General features: G+C 37.2%; 1 protein-coding gene across 2 annotated transcripts in view; it reads right to left on the reverse strand.

Annotated features, from left to right (window-relative positions):
• LOC118897683 (SPHK1 interactor, AKAP domain containing) overlaps window positions 1–16265 on the reverse strand; it is a 152000-nt gene that overhangs the window by 94404 nt on the left and 41331 nt on the right. For both annotated transcript variants that reach the window (XM_036856908.1, XM_036856907.1), the window contains exon 3: window positions 1118–1225. In XM_036856908.1, coding sequence (XP_036712803.1) covers window positions 1118–1225 — 108 coding nt within the window. The remainder of the gene's footprint in view (window positions 1–1117; window positions 1226–16265) is intronic.

Here is a 16265-nt window from a genome sequence, read left to right on the forward strand (position 1 = left end):
ATTGAATTTGCAAAGAAGATATCGCTGTTAAATTACTTGCCACCTAAATCCTTTTTCGTTTTTCGCCAAAGATTTTTAGCCATCAACTGGTTTTCTGGACAAGGGATTAAAAAGTCTCCAAAATAGCAGGATCAAAATCATTTTGCCTAAACAAAGAGATTGAATTAAGTCTGTTGAATGGACTCTGCTTTCCTGTGCTATGAGACTCTGCAGTGTGAAATGTTTTACATCCTGTCCGCCCGTTCTGGTTCTGCTCATTATATATAAAAAGCTCCTCCATCCCATTTTCAGCTTCCTTTTTTTTTCTTTTAACAGAAATGCTGGCCTGCAACTTACCTCCAGGAATAGCTCAGAGCTGATGCTCTCAACTTAGTCATGAGAATTACATTTCTCTCCTCTTTGGAAATATTCTCTCCCAGTCTCTGTAATCATGACTCCATAAGAGCTAGGTGATTGCAGTTAAAATGAAACATATAGTTTTGTAGAACATATAGGAAGCAGACTACTTCATATAGGAAGCAGAAATCACGTTGTTGATTTCTCGTATCAACAATACGCCCTTACATTCTAAGCTACAAGAAATATTTATCTATAAGGACATCTCTTCCCTTGAAAAGGAGGGTTTTATACGTAAAGCTCAGATCCAGTATATAATATTAAAAAGCATGCCTGTATATTTCTTATGTTGAAAATGTTTTCAAATAATGACTATAACTTATAAGAATGGTAGAACATTTTTACACAGTTTTCATGTTGGAAAATACCTACTAGTAGGAGTTATAAAATATATTGAAAAGAATCCAAGAGCACTCTTGAATAGGCTTTTATTTCTCATCATACGATGCTATTTCTGAATCTTTTACACAGTCAATTTTGAAAATGAAACATCGTTTTTCCTTTTCAGAGAAATGATAAGATTAATTTACCTGTTGAAATGAGCAAAGCAGAAGAATCATGAGCTTCTGCCTGTTATTTTGTTAACACTGTATAAACCAGTTATGTATTTTCCAAAGGATGCTTTCCAAATCTTGTACTTAATGATTATGTCCTTGGTATGACTACATATGCCCGACTCCCCACTTTCTCAGCCTGCATCCCCAGAGTTGTGTTTACTTACAGAAGCGCAGTTTTCAGACTTGTCTTCCACAAAACCAATTTGGCAGGGCGTCCTCTGATTCTGCAGCCAGTAGTCTGTAGATTCCAGCAGGCTGTTGCTGCGGAGAACCTGAGGGAACCAAGACAAACTTCTCAGTGTTATTGGCAAGATTTTCTATTTAAACAAGGAACTCTTTTCTGAAGAATCTGTAAGTGTTTTGTTTGCCTCAGAGCATCTGGATATTAGAAAAAACTTCCAGGATAACAGCACCTCTAGAATGTGTAAAATATTCAACCAGGAACCCACTTTAGAGGGATACATTGAAGTGAATACTGTTGTTTCTTCTCTCATCTAATTCAACATCTGGAAACTTCAGTGTACCTGTGACTTTTGCATAATTTGCAATCAAGTGATTTTTTCTGGGTGTGGTTCAATTGGCAATGGGGAATCAAACTTCATTTAAGTGTTGGAACTCTTTTACATTCTACAATATGAAAATTTATGATTAAAAAATGTAGTTTCTCCATTTGGTGCAATACTGTTGTTACCGAAATTATGATTCTTTAGTTCTTCAGCTTTGCTAGTATATCTGTGAAATAGGGCACAGTTCTTCTGGAACACTTAGGATACTATACTAAATTTTAAAATTTTTAGGAATAAGTAAGTGTCTTACAACAACCCTTTCCCTTGTAGAAGCAGTATGGTAAAGCAAAATCAATTTCAGTACATAAATGAACAACACCGACTATGATTTACAAATGCCTTGTTTCTGGGCTTTGATTTTAAAGCAATGAAGAAAAATTGCATTTCTGAGCCAAAACATTTTGGAGATGCAATCTCATAAACAAACAAATGACTCAACTTCTGATGTGTCTTAACTCCATTCAAATATTGCATAGGATTTTTCTCATCTTATATAAGATTTCCAATGCTCTCCTGGTACCCTCTGCTTTATTAGGGTACATGTCTGCTACTATTTGACAACTACCTTCACTTAAGTAATATAACACATTTAATCAGTTTGGTTAATGCCACAAAAATAGAATGACACTTCAATTACATTTCATTTGCACAGTGAAGGAATGTCTTCTTTTGTTCTATAAAGATAAAAGTACATTAATTTTGTCTCTGCATGTTGAGTTAACCAAATATGTCTGACACATTTTTCTATAACATTTTTGTTTCAGCTAAGTGATATTATTACTTTTTAAATATTTTTCCCACTCAATGTTTATTATTCCTGGAGATGACAAATGTTCATCATTTTTTTCCAGAACAGTACAAAGAGACACTTTGATGAGAAGGTAATTGAATGATGAACTTCAGTTATCACTGCAGATTCAAGTTGGCAATGGAACCTCTCAGGTCTCTTCAAGATTTTATCTAAACTGTGGTTCTTAAAGTTTGAGCTGGGACCCTCTAGGGGTCACTGAGATCTTTCAGAGAGTCCAGCAGTCAAACTATGCTTTTTATAATACTAAGATTTTATTCGCCCTTTTCATTCGCATTATCTCATGAGTACTCAGTGGAGTTCTTCAGGGTCCTCACGAGGTGTGATGGTGTAACAGGCTGACTGCAGAAGCAAATAGGAGAGTCTAGCTGTCTTCTTTTAAGTTAGATATTAAGAAGATTTGCTAAAAATGTAAGATGAAATTACTCTTCTCACTAAAATGTTTTGTTTTGGAAAACATAGATATTTTCCATAAAAATATGTATGTTAACATGTAATGTGTTTATTATTATTTTAAAATTATTTTCAAAGAATAAATTATGGTTATTTAAATTGTTACTGTTATTTTAAAATTACACATATTTAGAATTTTCTTAGCTTTTTTTCTATGAATTATAACTTTATTTAGTTTCTTTAAGCTTCAGTATTTTCATTTCTTTCTATGTGGCATCAAAATATGCTGAAAATACAATTTAGTATATAGCAAAAGCTGTTTTTTATAATTTTTATTTTATATTGAAGTATAGTTGATTAACAATGTTGTGTTAGTTTCAGGTGTACAGCAAAGTGATTCAGTTTACATGTATCTATTCTTTTTCAAATTCTTTTCCCATGTATGTTATTACAGAGTATTGATATGTCAACCCCAAACTCTCAATTTATCCTTCCCCCATACCTTTCCCCTTTGGTAACCATAAGTTTGTTCTCTGAGTCTGTGAGTCTGTTTCTGTTTTGCAAATAAGTTTATTTGTATCATTTTTTTTTGATTCTGCAAGTAAGTCAGACAAAGACAAATATCATATGATATCGCTTACGTGTGGAAATTTTCTTAGCTTTAATTTATAATATGGAAAATATCAGTAAGTATACACCCTACAATCAGAAGCTTCATGAAGTCCCCCAACATTTTTAGAGTGCAAAGGAATTTTGATTCCAAGAAAAATAAAATTGAGAACCATTGATCTAGACTAACTTTATTTAAAGAAGAAAAATCTTTTCAGTCCACCTCCTCCACTGCCATTCACTTTTACTTTCAGCATATTTAGAATAGAATTTAAGAGAATGGACATTAGTGATCTAACTGCGTTGAAATCCAAACCTGGTCATTAGTAGCAGGAAGACCTTGGGTGGTTGCCTAAAATCCTGAGTCTAGGTTTCTACACCTGTGAATGGAGAGAGTAACACCCACCTGGTGGGGGGATCATTGGGGTATTCAGTGAGATGACAAGTGTTAAACACTGCAGCACGCAAGATGACAAGTCATCCTCTCAATACATGGTTCTCATTGTTACTATTTGATACGAACTTCAAAGGAAAATAGAAAATTGGATGCCTTTGCCTGAAATTAGTGGATTGAAAGCATTTCAGATGTATGAAGACAAATTTTCTTCAGCAAATATTCTGACCTAAGGTGTAACTTCAGTTCAACATTTTGTAGTATTAATGGTTGCAGCTACTATTTTTTGTGTGCTTAGAATGTGCTGGGAAATGTGCTAAATTTTTCATATATCTATTTATTTATTTATTACTTTTAAATTTAATCCTTAGTGCAATACTGTAAGGTAGGAATTAAAGAGAAGGATCTTCGTGGCAATTGTCATTTTGCAGATGAAGACCTTGAGGTTCAGAGAGATTTCAGTTCCTGCCCCAAGCTGCTCAGAGCTGGACTTTGAATTTGGTTTTGAAGATACCAAGTCTGTGAGTGAAATCATTTAACAATGTTGCCTTTCATAACCCCTACAGATGGGTGTGATTTGGGGTATGTTTCTGAAGCGTTATGTGCCTCTAATTTTTGTAAACATAACTACGTTCACTCTGCATCATAATAATGTTAGAGATTTTAAATGGAAGCATCAAATGAACATACCAGTTAAGAATACTTTGCAATGCAGTTTAATAACTCCTCTGACTAAAAATCCCTTCTTAGCCATTTCAAAACTCACTCCACAGAAATTAGGCCCTGGACCTTTTCTGTATTCTAACGTATTCAAGGCACATGTATGATGGTTGCAACAAACTGTGTGTCAACAGGAGAAAACAACTGCCACTTATCGGAGCTTATGAATTATTCCTGTCTTAAGTCAGCCCTAAGAGGGGGGCAGAGTTCAGACACAATTCACTTAGGTCTTCCAGAAAAGCGGTGGGCTGGACTGGCATATTTTCCAGGTGAAGCACAGAGAGTCAGAGATGGAAATGCCGAAAGACATCAGCCTGACACTTCCACACTGCAAGATTCCCAAGGCCATGAAAAAGACTGTCTCATGATGAGGCTGACTGAGAGAATTGTCAGCTACCTAACAGATTTCTCCTGTGTTGAACTTCTCTAATATAGGGAAATAGCACAGAAAGATTAATTTGTTGAGTCTTCTACTATAAGGGTGTTTTTTGCAACTATTTTAAACATAAATAATAACTAAACATATACAAAGATCTTGTTCTGCCCTATCCTAAGAGGGGAGGAAAAGTCGACAGCTTTATGGACCTGCTTACTCAGTGGAAAATGCTAGAAAGACTTCCCACTTGGCTATTCCATATCCTTTGGATCCTGAGTGTCTTCTCAAAGGTGCATCTTTGCTTTAGAGGAAACAGAAATGTCAGAGCAAGGAAGTGAAATTTAAAGTGCCACCTAAATCTTTCAATTGCTTAAGAACAAATGTTTTGAGGAGAACATCTTTCATGAGAATATTCATTCACGGTGTAATTTTAAAATGTGAATTTTATTCATCATAATTTAAAAAATAGTTTATTTGATCTTATCAATAATTAAAATACATTTCATTGATATTTAGAGATTATTAATTATTTAATACTTATATTCGTTCATTACTGACCAAGAAATAATACATTTAATTGAGAACTCTCTGGGCTTAGGCCCTAATAGATGTTATCTGAATTAAACTTCTAGAGTTATGAGGTAGAATTTGAGAGCTAATATGTGAAATGCGCTTAAAACAGTGCTTGGCATATAGCAAGTGCTCAATAAACATTTGCTATTATAAAAATTATTATTCTGTTTGTCCAGACTTAGAGGGGTCAATAATTTTCTTGTTAGTGGAGAGCTAACATTTGAGCCAGGCTCTCTGGTCCCAAAGCCCCCATTAGCCATGGCTCCATTGCGAGCTGGTAAAATTACATAATTTCTCATCCTTGGATTCTACCAAACATATGTCTACGTATTTACCCATCTCTCCCTCAGGGGCCTGGTCTTGGTGGTCAGGAGCTTTGCGTTCCAGTCCTGACCCTGCTGTCTCTGTGGTCAGGCTACCCACCAGCTCCCAGCCTCAGTTTGTCCTTTGTGTACAATTAAATCATGTGATCTGAAGGGCCATTCTACATGGAACATCAGTAATTCTCTGCGTTCCTCCTCCTTTCATTCCTTCTGCTGTTCCAATTCCCAAATACGTTAAGAGCCAAATAAGCAAAGAAAATAAAAATGCAGGCTTCAATAAACCACTTAGAATCATATGTTAAGCAATTTTAACCCGTGAAAAGCTTTTGGTGTAATGGTTTAGCCAAGCCATTAGAAAAAGAGGAATGCTTGAAAGAAGAATATGTGCTTGAGAATTTAATGATTTTCAAGCTTTATGAATATAATCTCCCTGCTGAGACAGTCACTTTCTGATGCGGCGGAGGGAAAGAGAAAAACTCACCAGGCTCTCAATGGCTCATTCATTTATCTGCTATTTTTAGCTGCAGGTTCAATTATTTCAGATGAAGAGCTAATAATAAACATGCTGTGCATTCACTAGTTTGAAATAACAATGGCACATTTTCTCTTAAAATTTCATGAGTGTCCTAAACAATGAAGAAAGATTGTTCTGCTCTCTTGTACACTGACTTTCCTTTTTTATATAGAGAACCAAGTTGTAGGAATTTAGTATTGATATGGCATGGGGAGGGGAAAATGGACTCCTGGTAACCTGGACACAGCTCTAAACATTGCTGAGCAGAAAAAAAAATAGTAATTAGATCGGAGAAGACAGTAATTTAGGTTAGTCACAGAGGTTTGGAGGCAGAGCTGATATTCTCTCCCATCTCATCACTTACCGAGTGATCTTGGGCAAGTCATTCAGCTTCTGCAGGACTTAGTTTTTGCATTTATTACAGGAAGGTGATTAAAGGCACTTCAAAAAGTTATTCCAAGGCTCAAATAAGAGAAGGTTCATGAAGGACTACCCTCTTACCAGAGTAGGTGATTGATAGGTGATGGCTTTTATTATGAGAATGCAGTAACATTTAGACAACACATTTTCCATCTTAACATTTTCTTGATCTCCGCATAGCACCTGGCAGTTTCTCTTTATTTGTATTTGTGGTGCTCCATTCTTATTTTACCCCTCTTGATTCTCTCATCTCCTCCTTCACTCAATATTCGGTCAACAGAGGTTCATTGAACTCTTTTGATGTTTGACACTGGGAATATTAAGATGAACAAAAATGACTGCTGTGCCTTGGAAATTAAACTCTAAGAGGGGAGAACAAGCACTGACAGGCCCATGATAAGAGAAAGCAGGTGCTTTGATCAGGACGATCCGTGTCAGAGATCACCCAGGATGGAGTAGCCAGTTCAACCTGCGGAAGGTTGAGACTGTGCACTTGACCCTCATGGCAAGTTGAAAGATGCATCTGAGTTGTCTGGGGATGTTGGAGAAGGTTGGGAGAACATGTCTCTCTTTCTAACTAGCTTTCCTCTCTGATGCCCTAAAAGGGAGTAACCCCTCTGCATAGGGCCTCAGCGCGTTGCTCTTCCCACTCCTCAGAATCCTTTTCCTCGGAGATCTTACTAACTCTCAGGGCACTAATTCCCACCTGGGGGGATGACTCACTGGTCTACGACTTCGACTTTGACCTTTCTCTAGGGCTTGGCTTTTCACAGTTCTAGCTGTTAGTTATTTTTCTTGGATCTCCTGCTGTCACCTTGGACTCTTTGTGTCTAAACCCAAACCCTTCCCTCCCCAATTCCGGCCCTTAAAAGAAACCTGACTCCCTGACTTCTGTATTTGCACTTAATGGAAGAACAAGTCTCTCTTACCTTGGCTTGAAATGTCTGTGCCATCTGGAACACCTCTTCATCTGTTTCTAGTCTTATATTCTGCTCTAATTTTTTCTTTAATTCACTTAACATTTGAGTACATGCTATAGACTAGTCTCTGGGTAATACAATAGTGAATAATGTAGAACCAATCTCCACATTTATGGAACTTAAAATCTGGCATGGAAACCCAGCAGTAAATAAAGGAGCACTGAAATACACTTTTAATTATAAATCGTGGTAGGTAATATAAAGAAATTCAACATGGTGCAGTGATAGAGAATAAAAGAGATGGGGTCATACTTGGGAAGGGCAATTAGGGAAGGCTGGACACCCACAGGGTCCTTAACAATTACAATTGTTAACGTTGTAATGGTCTGTCTCTTCTATCTCCTTCACCCCTTACCTCTCAAATCCATCTGGCTTACTGAAACCAGAATCAGAGATAAGTACTAGGCTTTGAAGACAAACCTGGTTTCAAATTCCAGTTTTTCCATTAATTAACTGTGCAGCCAAAGGCAGTCACTTAACCTCTTTGAGACTCAGTTTTTCCACCTACAAAATGAGGTCGGTGTTGCACTCACAATGAGGAATTTTTTAATAGACATTAGAAATACTAAACACACACAGTATCTGACTACTTTAGGTGTTCACAAACAGTGAATAGTGAATAATAAATAGCTATTATTATCACAAATATGATTACTGATGTTATGTAATTCTCTCCCAAGACCTCAATTGATTAATTGACCCAAGACCTCAGTTGATTAATTGACCCAATAAACATTAGCGTTGTACCATCTATTCCTACTGGAAACCGGACCAGGCCCTGGGGAACAAGGAAGGACATATTTGCTATCAGTGAGCCTCAAATTTTATGGGCTTATTGTCAAACTATGGCCTAGTATTCAAGACAGAACCTAATTCAGCTCCCACTTGTTAATCATTTCATGAATATGTATTAAGCTCCAATGTTCAGGATACTGAACTATGCCCAGTTTAGGTGTTTTCCAGGCTTTGTCTCCAATACTTTCCCTGCACACACCCTCTGCTAGAATCTCCCAATTACTAGAAGAGCTCCACTTCCTAGTCTTTATAATGCACATTCTTTTCCTCATATCTTCCACCAGCTCCCTGAACTTTTACCCAGAAGTTCCTTCCCAGCTATCAAGATATAATTGAAATCAACCCCTTTTCCCTATCAAATGTTTCTCTCTTCTTCATGATGAAAACAATTTTTTATCTCAGAATTTTGGAATGTGCATGCATGTCTTGTCCTTCCCATTAGATGATATGAGTATTATTTCTGCAAGGCTTTTGTTTTCCTCAGAGATTTTATGGAAAGTTTGCAAAGAATTTTTATGTTGAGCAAGATTCCCATTTTCTACTTCTGTATTATCAAATATTGTCAAATTTTATTTTCTGATAATTGTTAAGTATAATGATGTTAAGAAGCATCAAAGCCCTTAAAGAGAAAAATTTCAAACACAAAGTGCTACATTTGCCTAATGTATGTATCATGATTAATGATAGAGTGGTGCTTAAAATTAATTGAATAATGTCATCAGAACAATGAACTCATTCTTCAAAAGCAGAGATTTATCGTTCCCCCACCCCCAAACAGGTAGACTCAGAGAAGTTAAGATGTGTTGGGATTTTGAGACATTGACTCTCTCAGTTGTCTGGAGGCTGGAGAGAACCTGGGTTGGCCATTGCAGGGCAAGCACCTCTGGTCATCTGCTTATTCAAGAGTTCCAAACAAATATTATTTTAAAAAATATGTATAATAATGTGGAAAAGATTTGGAAACACCGTCTAAAGAAATCATCCTTTCAAATGTTGCACACAATTTTCATGAATGTGTGTTGGAGATGAGGAAAGAAAAAGCAAGAGGAACAATAAAATGAAGGAAGCCAGATAAGTCCATTAATAGAGTCCTGAGTATCTCTCAGAGAAGAATCTCCAGGCCCCTATTGCTGTTCTAGCCTTTTTCTAGGAAACTCAATTAAATTTTTCATACACAAAGAGATTGTAATGTGAGCAGGGCAATTAGGTTTGCATAGTGAGTGTTAAAGATGGCAGAGAGTTGATAAGAATGATGTTAGGGAAGAATAAAGGCAGCTATTCATCAGATATTATTACCTATTTGCTCTGCAATAAACAGTGACATCTCTACTGCAGGTAACATTTTCTTCATAGAGATATCACATCCTTATAAAATTCACCCTTTTATCAATTACAGGAAAAAATCTGTAAATAATACAAACACACTGAGGCTAAATAATACGCTACTAAATAACAAAGAGATCACTGAAGAAATCAAAGAGGAAATCAGAAAATACCTAGAAACAAATGACAATGAAAACACGACGACCCAAAACCTATGGGATGTAGCAAAAGCAGTTCTGAGAAGGAAGTTTATAGCAATACAATCCTACATCAAGAAACAAGAAATATCTCAAATAAACAACCTAACCTTACACGTAAAGCAATCAGAGAAAGAAGAACAAAAACAACCCCAAAGTTAGCAGAAGGAAAGAAATCATAAAAATCAGATCAGAAATAAATGAAAAAGAAATGAAAGAAACAATAGCAAAGATCAATAAAACTAAAAGCTGGTTCTTTGAGAAGATAAACAAAATTGACAAACCATTAGCCAGACTCATCAAGAAAAAAAAGGAGAAGACTCAAATCAACAGAATTAGAAATGAAAAAGTAACATTTTTCATTTCATTTTCAAAAGTAACAACTGACACTGCAGAAATACAAAGGATCATAAGCAATTACTACCAGCAACTATATGCCAATAAAATGGACAACCTGGAAGAAATCGACAAATTCTTAGAGAAACACAACCTTCTGAGACTGAACCAGGAAGAAATAGAAAATATAAACAGACCAATCACAAGCACTGAAATTGAGACTGGGATTAAAAATCTTCCAGCAAACAAAAGCCCAGGACCAGAGAGCTTCACAGACTAATTCTATCAAACATTTAGAGAAGAGCTACGACCTATCCTTCTCAAACTCTTACAAAATATAGCAGAGGGAGGACCACTCCCAAACTCATTCTACAAGGCTATCATCACCCTGGTACCAAAACCAGACAAAGATGTCACAAAAAAGGAAAACTACAGGCCAATATCACTGATGAACATAGACGTAAAAGTCCTCAACAAAATATTAGCAAACAGAATCCAACAGCACATTAAAAGGATCATACACCATGATCAAGTGGGGTTTATCCAAGGAATGCTAGGATTCTTCAATATATGAAAATCAGTCAATGTGATAAACCATATTAACAAATTGAAGGAGAAAAACCATATGGTCAACTCAATAGATGCAGATAAAGCTTTTGACAAAATTCAACACTGATTTATGATAAAAACTCTTCATAAAGTAGGCATAGAGGGGACCTACTTCAACATAATAAAAGCCATATATGACAAACCCACAGCCAACATCATTCTCAATGGTGAAAAACTGAAACCATTTCCTCTAAGATCAGGAACAAGACAAGGTTGCCCACTTTCACCACTATTATTCAACATAGTTTTGGAAGTTTTAGCCACAGCAATTAGAGAAGAAAAAGAAATAAAAGGAATCCAAATCAGAAAAGAAGAAGTAAAACTGTCACTGTTTGCAGATGACATGATACTATACATAGAGAAAGTTTTAAGTTTTTATTTTGCTTGAGTGAGATTACTAGGTAGTGTGGTAACTCAATAAGAAACTGATAAACTGTCTTCTAAAGTGGATTTGCCATTTTCATTCCCATCAGCAGGGTATGAGAGTTCAAGTTGCTCTACGTCCTTGTGAGTGCCTGGTGTTGTCAGTTTTTGCTTTCAAATTAATTTTAGTCATTCTACTTGGTGCACAGGGGTACTTCATCGAGGCTTATTTTCCTCTTATTTTTTAAAGATTTTTTTTCCTTTTTAAGATTCGTTTATTTAAAATTTAATTGGATTCTATATTGGTACAAATCACATTCCTAAAACCATAAAGCATTAATTAGACTCTATATTTGATGCTAACTTCGGAATACCATTTCCAAGAGAAGGATAACACCGTCCATATTAAGTTTTCATTCCCTCATTCATTCGTTCAGTGGCTGCTTGTTGAGCACCTGCCGTTTGTACTAGGTGTTGCTTATTTACTGTGCGATCAGGGGTGGACAAAACAAAAATAATGACAAAGCAAACAGCTTTGTGCTCATCCTGTTGACGGAGGACAGACCATAATCAAAGAAATTTTCCATATTTATATATGCTCTGATAATGAAGACCACTGTGAAAACTACTGTGACTACTGTGAAGATAAAGCCACAGAAAGGGATAAAAATTAAGAGATGTATTTTGGAAAGTATTTTCTGGCCTCTCTGAGGGTGACGTTGAGCAGAGATCTGAATGAATCAAAGTGCCAGTCACGTCTTACCACTGGGTTCTTCATGATCTTTTTTTTTTTTCCCCTTAGATTCCATATATATGTGTTAGCATACTGTATTTGTTTTTCTCCTTCTGACTTACTTCACTCTGTATGACAGACTCTAACTCCATCCACCTCACTACAAATAACTTGGGAATAAAGACACAGACCTACTAGAGATTGGACTTGAGGATATGGGGAGGGGGAAGGGTAAGCTGTGACAAAGTGAGAGACTGGCATGGACATATATACACTACCAAACGTAAAATAGCTAGCTAGTGGGAAGCAGCCACATAGCACAGGGAGATCAGCTCAGTGCTTTGTGACCACCTAGAGGGGTGGGATAGGGAGGGTGGGAGGGAGGGAGACGCAAGAGGGAAGAGATGTGGGAACATATGTATATGTATAACTGACTCACTTTGTTATAAAGCAGAAACTAACACAGCATTGTAAAGCAATTATACTCCAATAAAGATGTTAAAAAAAAAAAGTGCCAGTCACACAAGCACCCGAGGGAAGAGCATCCCAGGCAGAGATCGCCAGCAAAAACAAAAGCTCAAAGCAGAAATGTGTTTGTTGACTTTGAAGAACAGCAAAGAGCCCATAATGGCTGGTGCAAAGTGAGTGGTAGGGGAAGTGATGAGAAAGAACTTTTTATCTTTCACTGGAAAGAAATCCATGGCTGAGCTGAGCCAGATATTCTTTAATGTCATGAAGCACTCTAAGATTCTACAAAATGTTTAATTATAATTTTTGGATGTTTAGTCACTGGCTTAAATAATGCTTAATTATTAGCTTAAATTTTTATAATAGCTTAAAACCTACCCCCCGCCACACAATGAACTAGAAGTCAAAAGATTTTGTGTAATTTTACACACTTATTTTATGTTGATTTAATCTGTGCCTAAGCGAACTTTTTGGAGAACTCTGTAATCTTTTGTTTTCCACTCTGGGATATGATACCTTTTCATTACCTCACAGGGAAACTCTATTGCTTATTTAAAGCACACTGAACTCCTAAAAAGAGACAAGGAAACAAATTGGAAATGAAATTATTGTGTGGAGGGAAAAAAGTGGCATAGAAACCTCAGTGGTTTCGTCTCAGTTTCTCAGAAGGTTGAATTAAATATTAAGATAACATTTTCCTTTTAATGATGATTCTTCTGGCTGACTGCCTGACGTTTTGTGTATTTAGCCTCCTTTGACAAAAGGGGGAAACTGTTTCCAAAGTATGAATAATCATGTTTGATTATTCATAGGACATATTCTGCAGTATGATCATCTGGTTGGATGTGAAACATTCTTGCATTACACGACTGACACCTAGTACAGTTTGGAAATCTTGTAATTGATTATTACAAAAGTATTGGAAAACAAAGTTCTTTTAAGGCCTTGGAACTAGCAATTCTCCACTGTCAAGGAGCAGATCAAAGGCATAGGTGGTTTGGAAGTTTGGGAAGGAAATGCTTAGCAGCGGATCTGCAATTCTTTCTTTCTTTACTGTGGAGAATGGTGGGAGGGAATACCCCCAGGGAAGAAAGAAGGTGACATTCTCATATCTCGTTATAAACACACTAACCTCTAGATAAACTGTAGTTTTATAGTGAGAGAGTCCTTATCTATGGGATGCTTTTAGCAATCCTGGTCGAACTAAGCTTGCCTCTGGGAAATAAATATGAAATATACTGACTTATAAATATCTCTGACAAATGTCACACATGCAAGTAACTGAGTATAAAATGGAAATGTTTCACGAACAAAAGGGCTCTCTTCTTTGAAATGAACGTCTCCACGTATGTAATCTGGAGACTTTGTATATTAACCGGGCACAGAGTTTATCCTAATGGGGCAAGAAATTAACTAGGTAGACAGTTTCAGATCCCTCCCTGCTTTTCTTGCACCACACAATTACTCTGTCCTGGAAGCTACATTGTATTTCAATGCAATCACAAGAAAGGTATAAGAGCACAGAGGGCAATTCATCAGTGTCAAGCCAGGCTTGTTTACTTCTGCCGCATCACACTTCAGCCAGTCAGCTGGCTGAAGAATGCTTTGAAAGTTGATCAGAGCTTTCTCCACATGAAAATGAAAACCAAGTTTGAGTCTCAAGTATAAAATACAAGAGTTTCAAACACAGATATACTCAGGAAATGCAATTATAGTATAATTTATGAATGGTCTGATTTAGAGTCAAATTAGACATAAATGGAGGACAGCTGATTAATTGCTATTTAATTCTTATTTAGATGCAGTATAATGCTGTCATGTTGATATGACCAGTGATGGAAATGTGATTTTTAATGTTAGGGGAAGCAAAATATAAGAAAAAACGTGCGTGTAGGAAAACACATGATGTGTATCTAGACCTACCATTGACTTCGTATGATTTTTCTGCAAAGTGTAAGTAGCACAGATTTTGCTGTTCATCCAAGGGACAGCGGATTTGGCCACGTATCCCTTAAGTACTGATGTGTGCCTTTGGCCTTTGGCAATTATAAGAAAGTGGCAATTCTTATTTCTTGACTCTTCTCTGGAAGAAGCTGCTGGGAACAACTACCTTCTAAGATGTCAGCACATGGACACATAATTTGCTAAGGTTCAGAGCTGCTCCTCATCCTGGAGAGTGTGAGCCCTCATCTGGATCTTTTAGGGCAGGTCTCCTTCTCAAAATGTAGAGATAAGCCTAGTAAACGTGGGCATGCACATGGCAGGGCTCATTTTCAGAGATTCATGAGCCAGAAGGCCCCTATGGAGGACTCTTCAAGTTTATCTGAGCCAAATCTTTCCATCCCATTCTGGCAGAACTGAAAAGAGGGCACTTTTATCAGAAGGGTGAGCCTGGCCAGATACAGGGAAGGTGGATGCTGTTAGGACTGGGGTGGGGGGGAACATGGTGTTTACTGCAGGCTACAAGGCTGAGAGGGTTGTTTAGATGGGGGACTGAAGGGAAAGAGAGGAGAACCTTAAGGCTAGGGATGGGGAACCCTGGGATGGTAAGATATTTTAAAGGCCCACAGAGAGAGAAAAGAGAGTTTTGAATGCCAGATTAGATATTTAAAAAAATTTAGACCCCTCCCAGTTTTGGATAGAGATATTGAATACCTCATATAAAGGTTTGGTGTAATTGCAACAATTCAGGAAAAAAGATCACTTGCCTAGTTTCAATAGTGCAACACCACTCTCAATTCCACAAAATGTTTTAAGCTATTCTGGGTTTTCAGAGTCCTACTTTTTGGTTAAAAAAAAAAAGAAAGGAAAGAAAAGGCACTGCAAAATCCTTCCAGGAGTTCTTCACACATAGCAAAAAGGACGCTCAAGGAACGGAGCTGTAGAGAACAGAATAAGGCTAGCATATTGGAGTCTCAAGTACTCTATATAGCAATTGTTGGCAGGAAAGAGAGGTGGTGTGGAGGCCTGAATAGAAGTCTTGACTTTTGAAGTAAGAAGCTGAATCATATTCAAACTGCAAAGTGAGCCATAATTGCTGGTTTTCAACAAAGTTTCCCACGTAAGATTACTGAATTGACATTTTCCAAAGAATAAACTCGCCATGTAGCACATATAGCCCCACCTCTCTGAAGTTCAGTGTGGACCAGCCTGCTTTAAAGGCAAGAGAAGACATTTATCATTTTGACCTGCTTTTGTTGAAGGCAGAGGAAATAAGTCCCCACCAGAGCCCGCATCATCTTTGTTCTGGCCTCAGTGCAACCTTGAAGCCTCCTGGATGTCAGTGTGGCTCAGGACATGAGGAAGTTTCCTTAGGTGGTCAGCGAAATGGCCCCCAGAGGGAGTTCTGTGGCTGGCTCTTTAGATGCAGCTTGGCTGAATCTGAACCTGTGAACCCGCTACCTTGTCTCCTAGCTCTTCTTCCTAATGACCTCAATGACACCACCACTCATGGACGTCTTGGTTCAAAAAGAGTTCGTGGTTCTGTTCAACTCTCAATGCCATGGAGACCTATTGACCTTGACTTCCAAATGTGTCTCATCAGAGTTCGTTTTTCCCTCCTCCCACTGCCTGTATACAGGTTCTGCCTCTCTGTTCCCTGCTTCCCTATCCACATCAGCTATGCTTCTCCTGGCATCCCAGACTCCACTCTCCCTTTGCTCTAAGGAATTGTCTTTAGAACTACTATATTAACCATCTTCAAATATCACTTTTAGTAAGATAACTATTTCTTTTTTTTTTTAAAGGTCGTTTTATTGCTGGACAGTGCACACTTTTCTTTTCTAAAAATTTATATATATGTATTATATATA

The sequence above is a fragment of the Balaenoptera musculus genome, chromosome 7 (assembly GCF_009873245.2).
Source record: "Balaenoptera musculus isolate JJ_BM4_2016_0621 chromosome 7, mBalMus1.pri.v3, whole genome shotgun sequence".
NCBI lineage: Eukaryota > Metazoa > Chordata > Mammalia > Artiodactyla > Balaenopteridae > Balaenoptera > Balaenoptera musculus.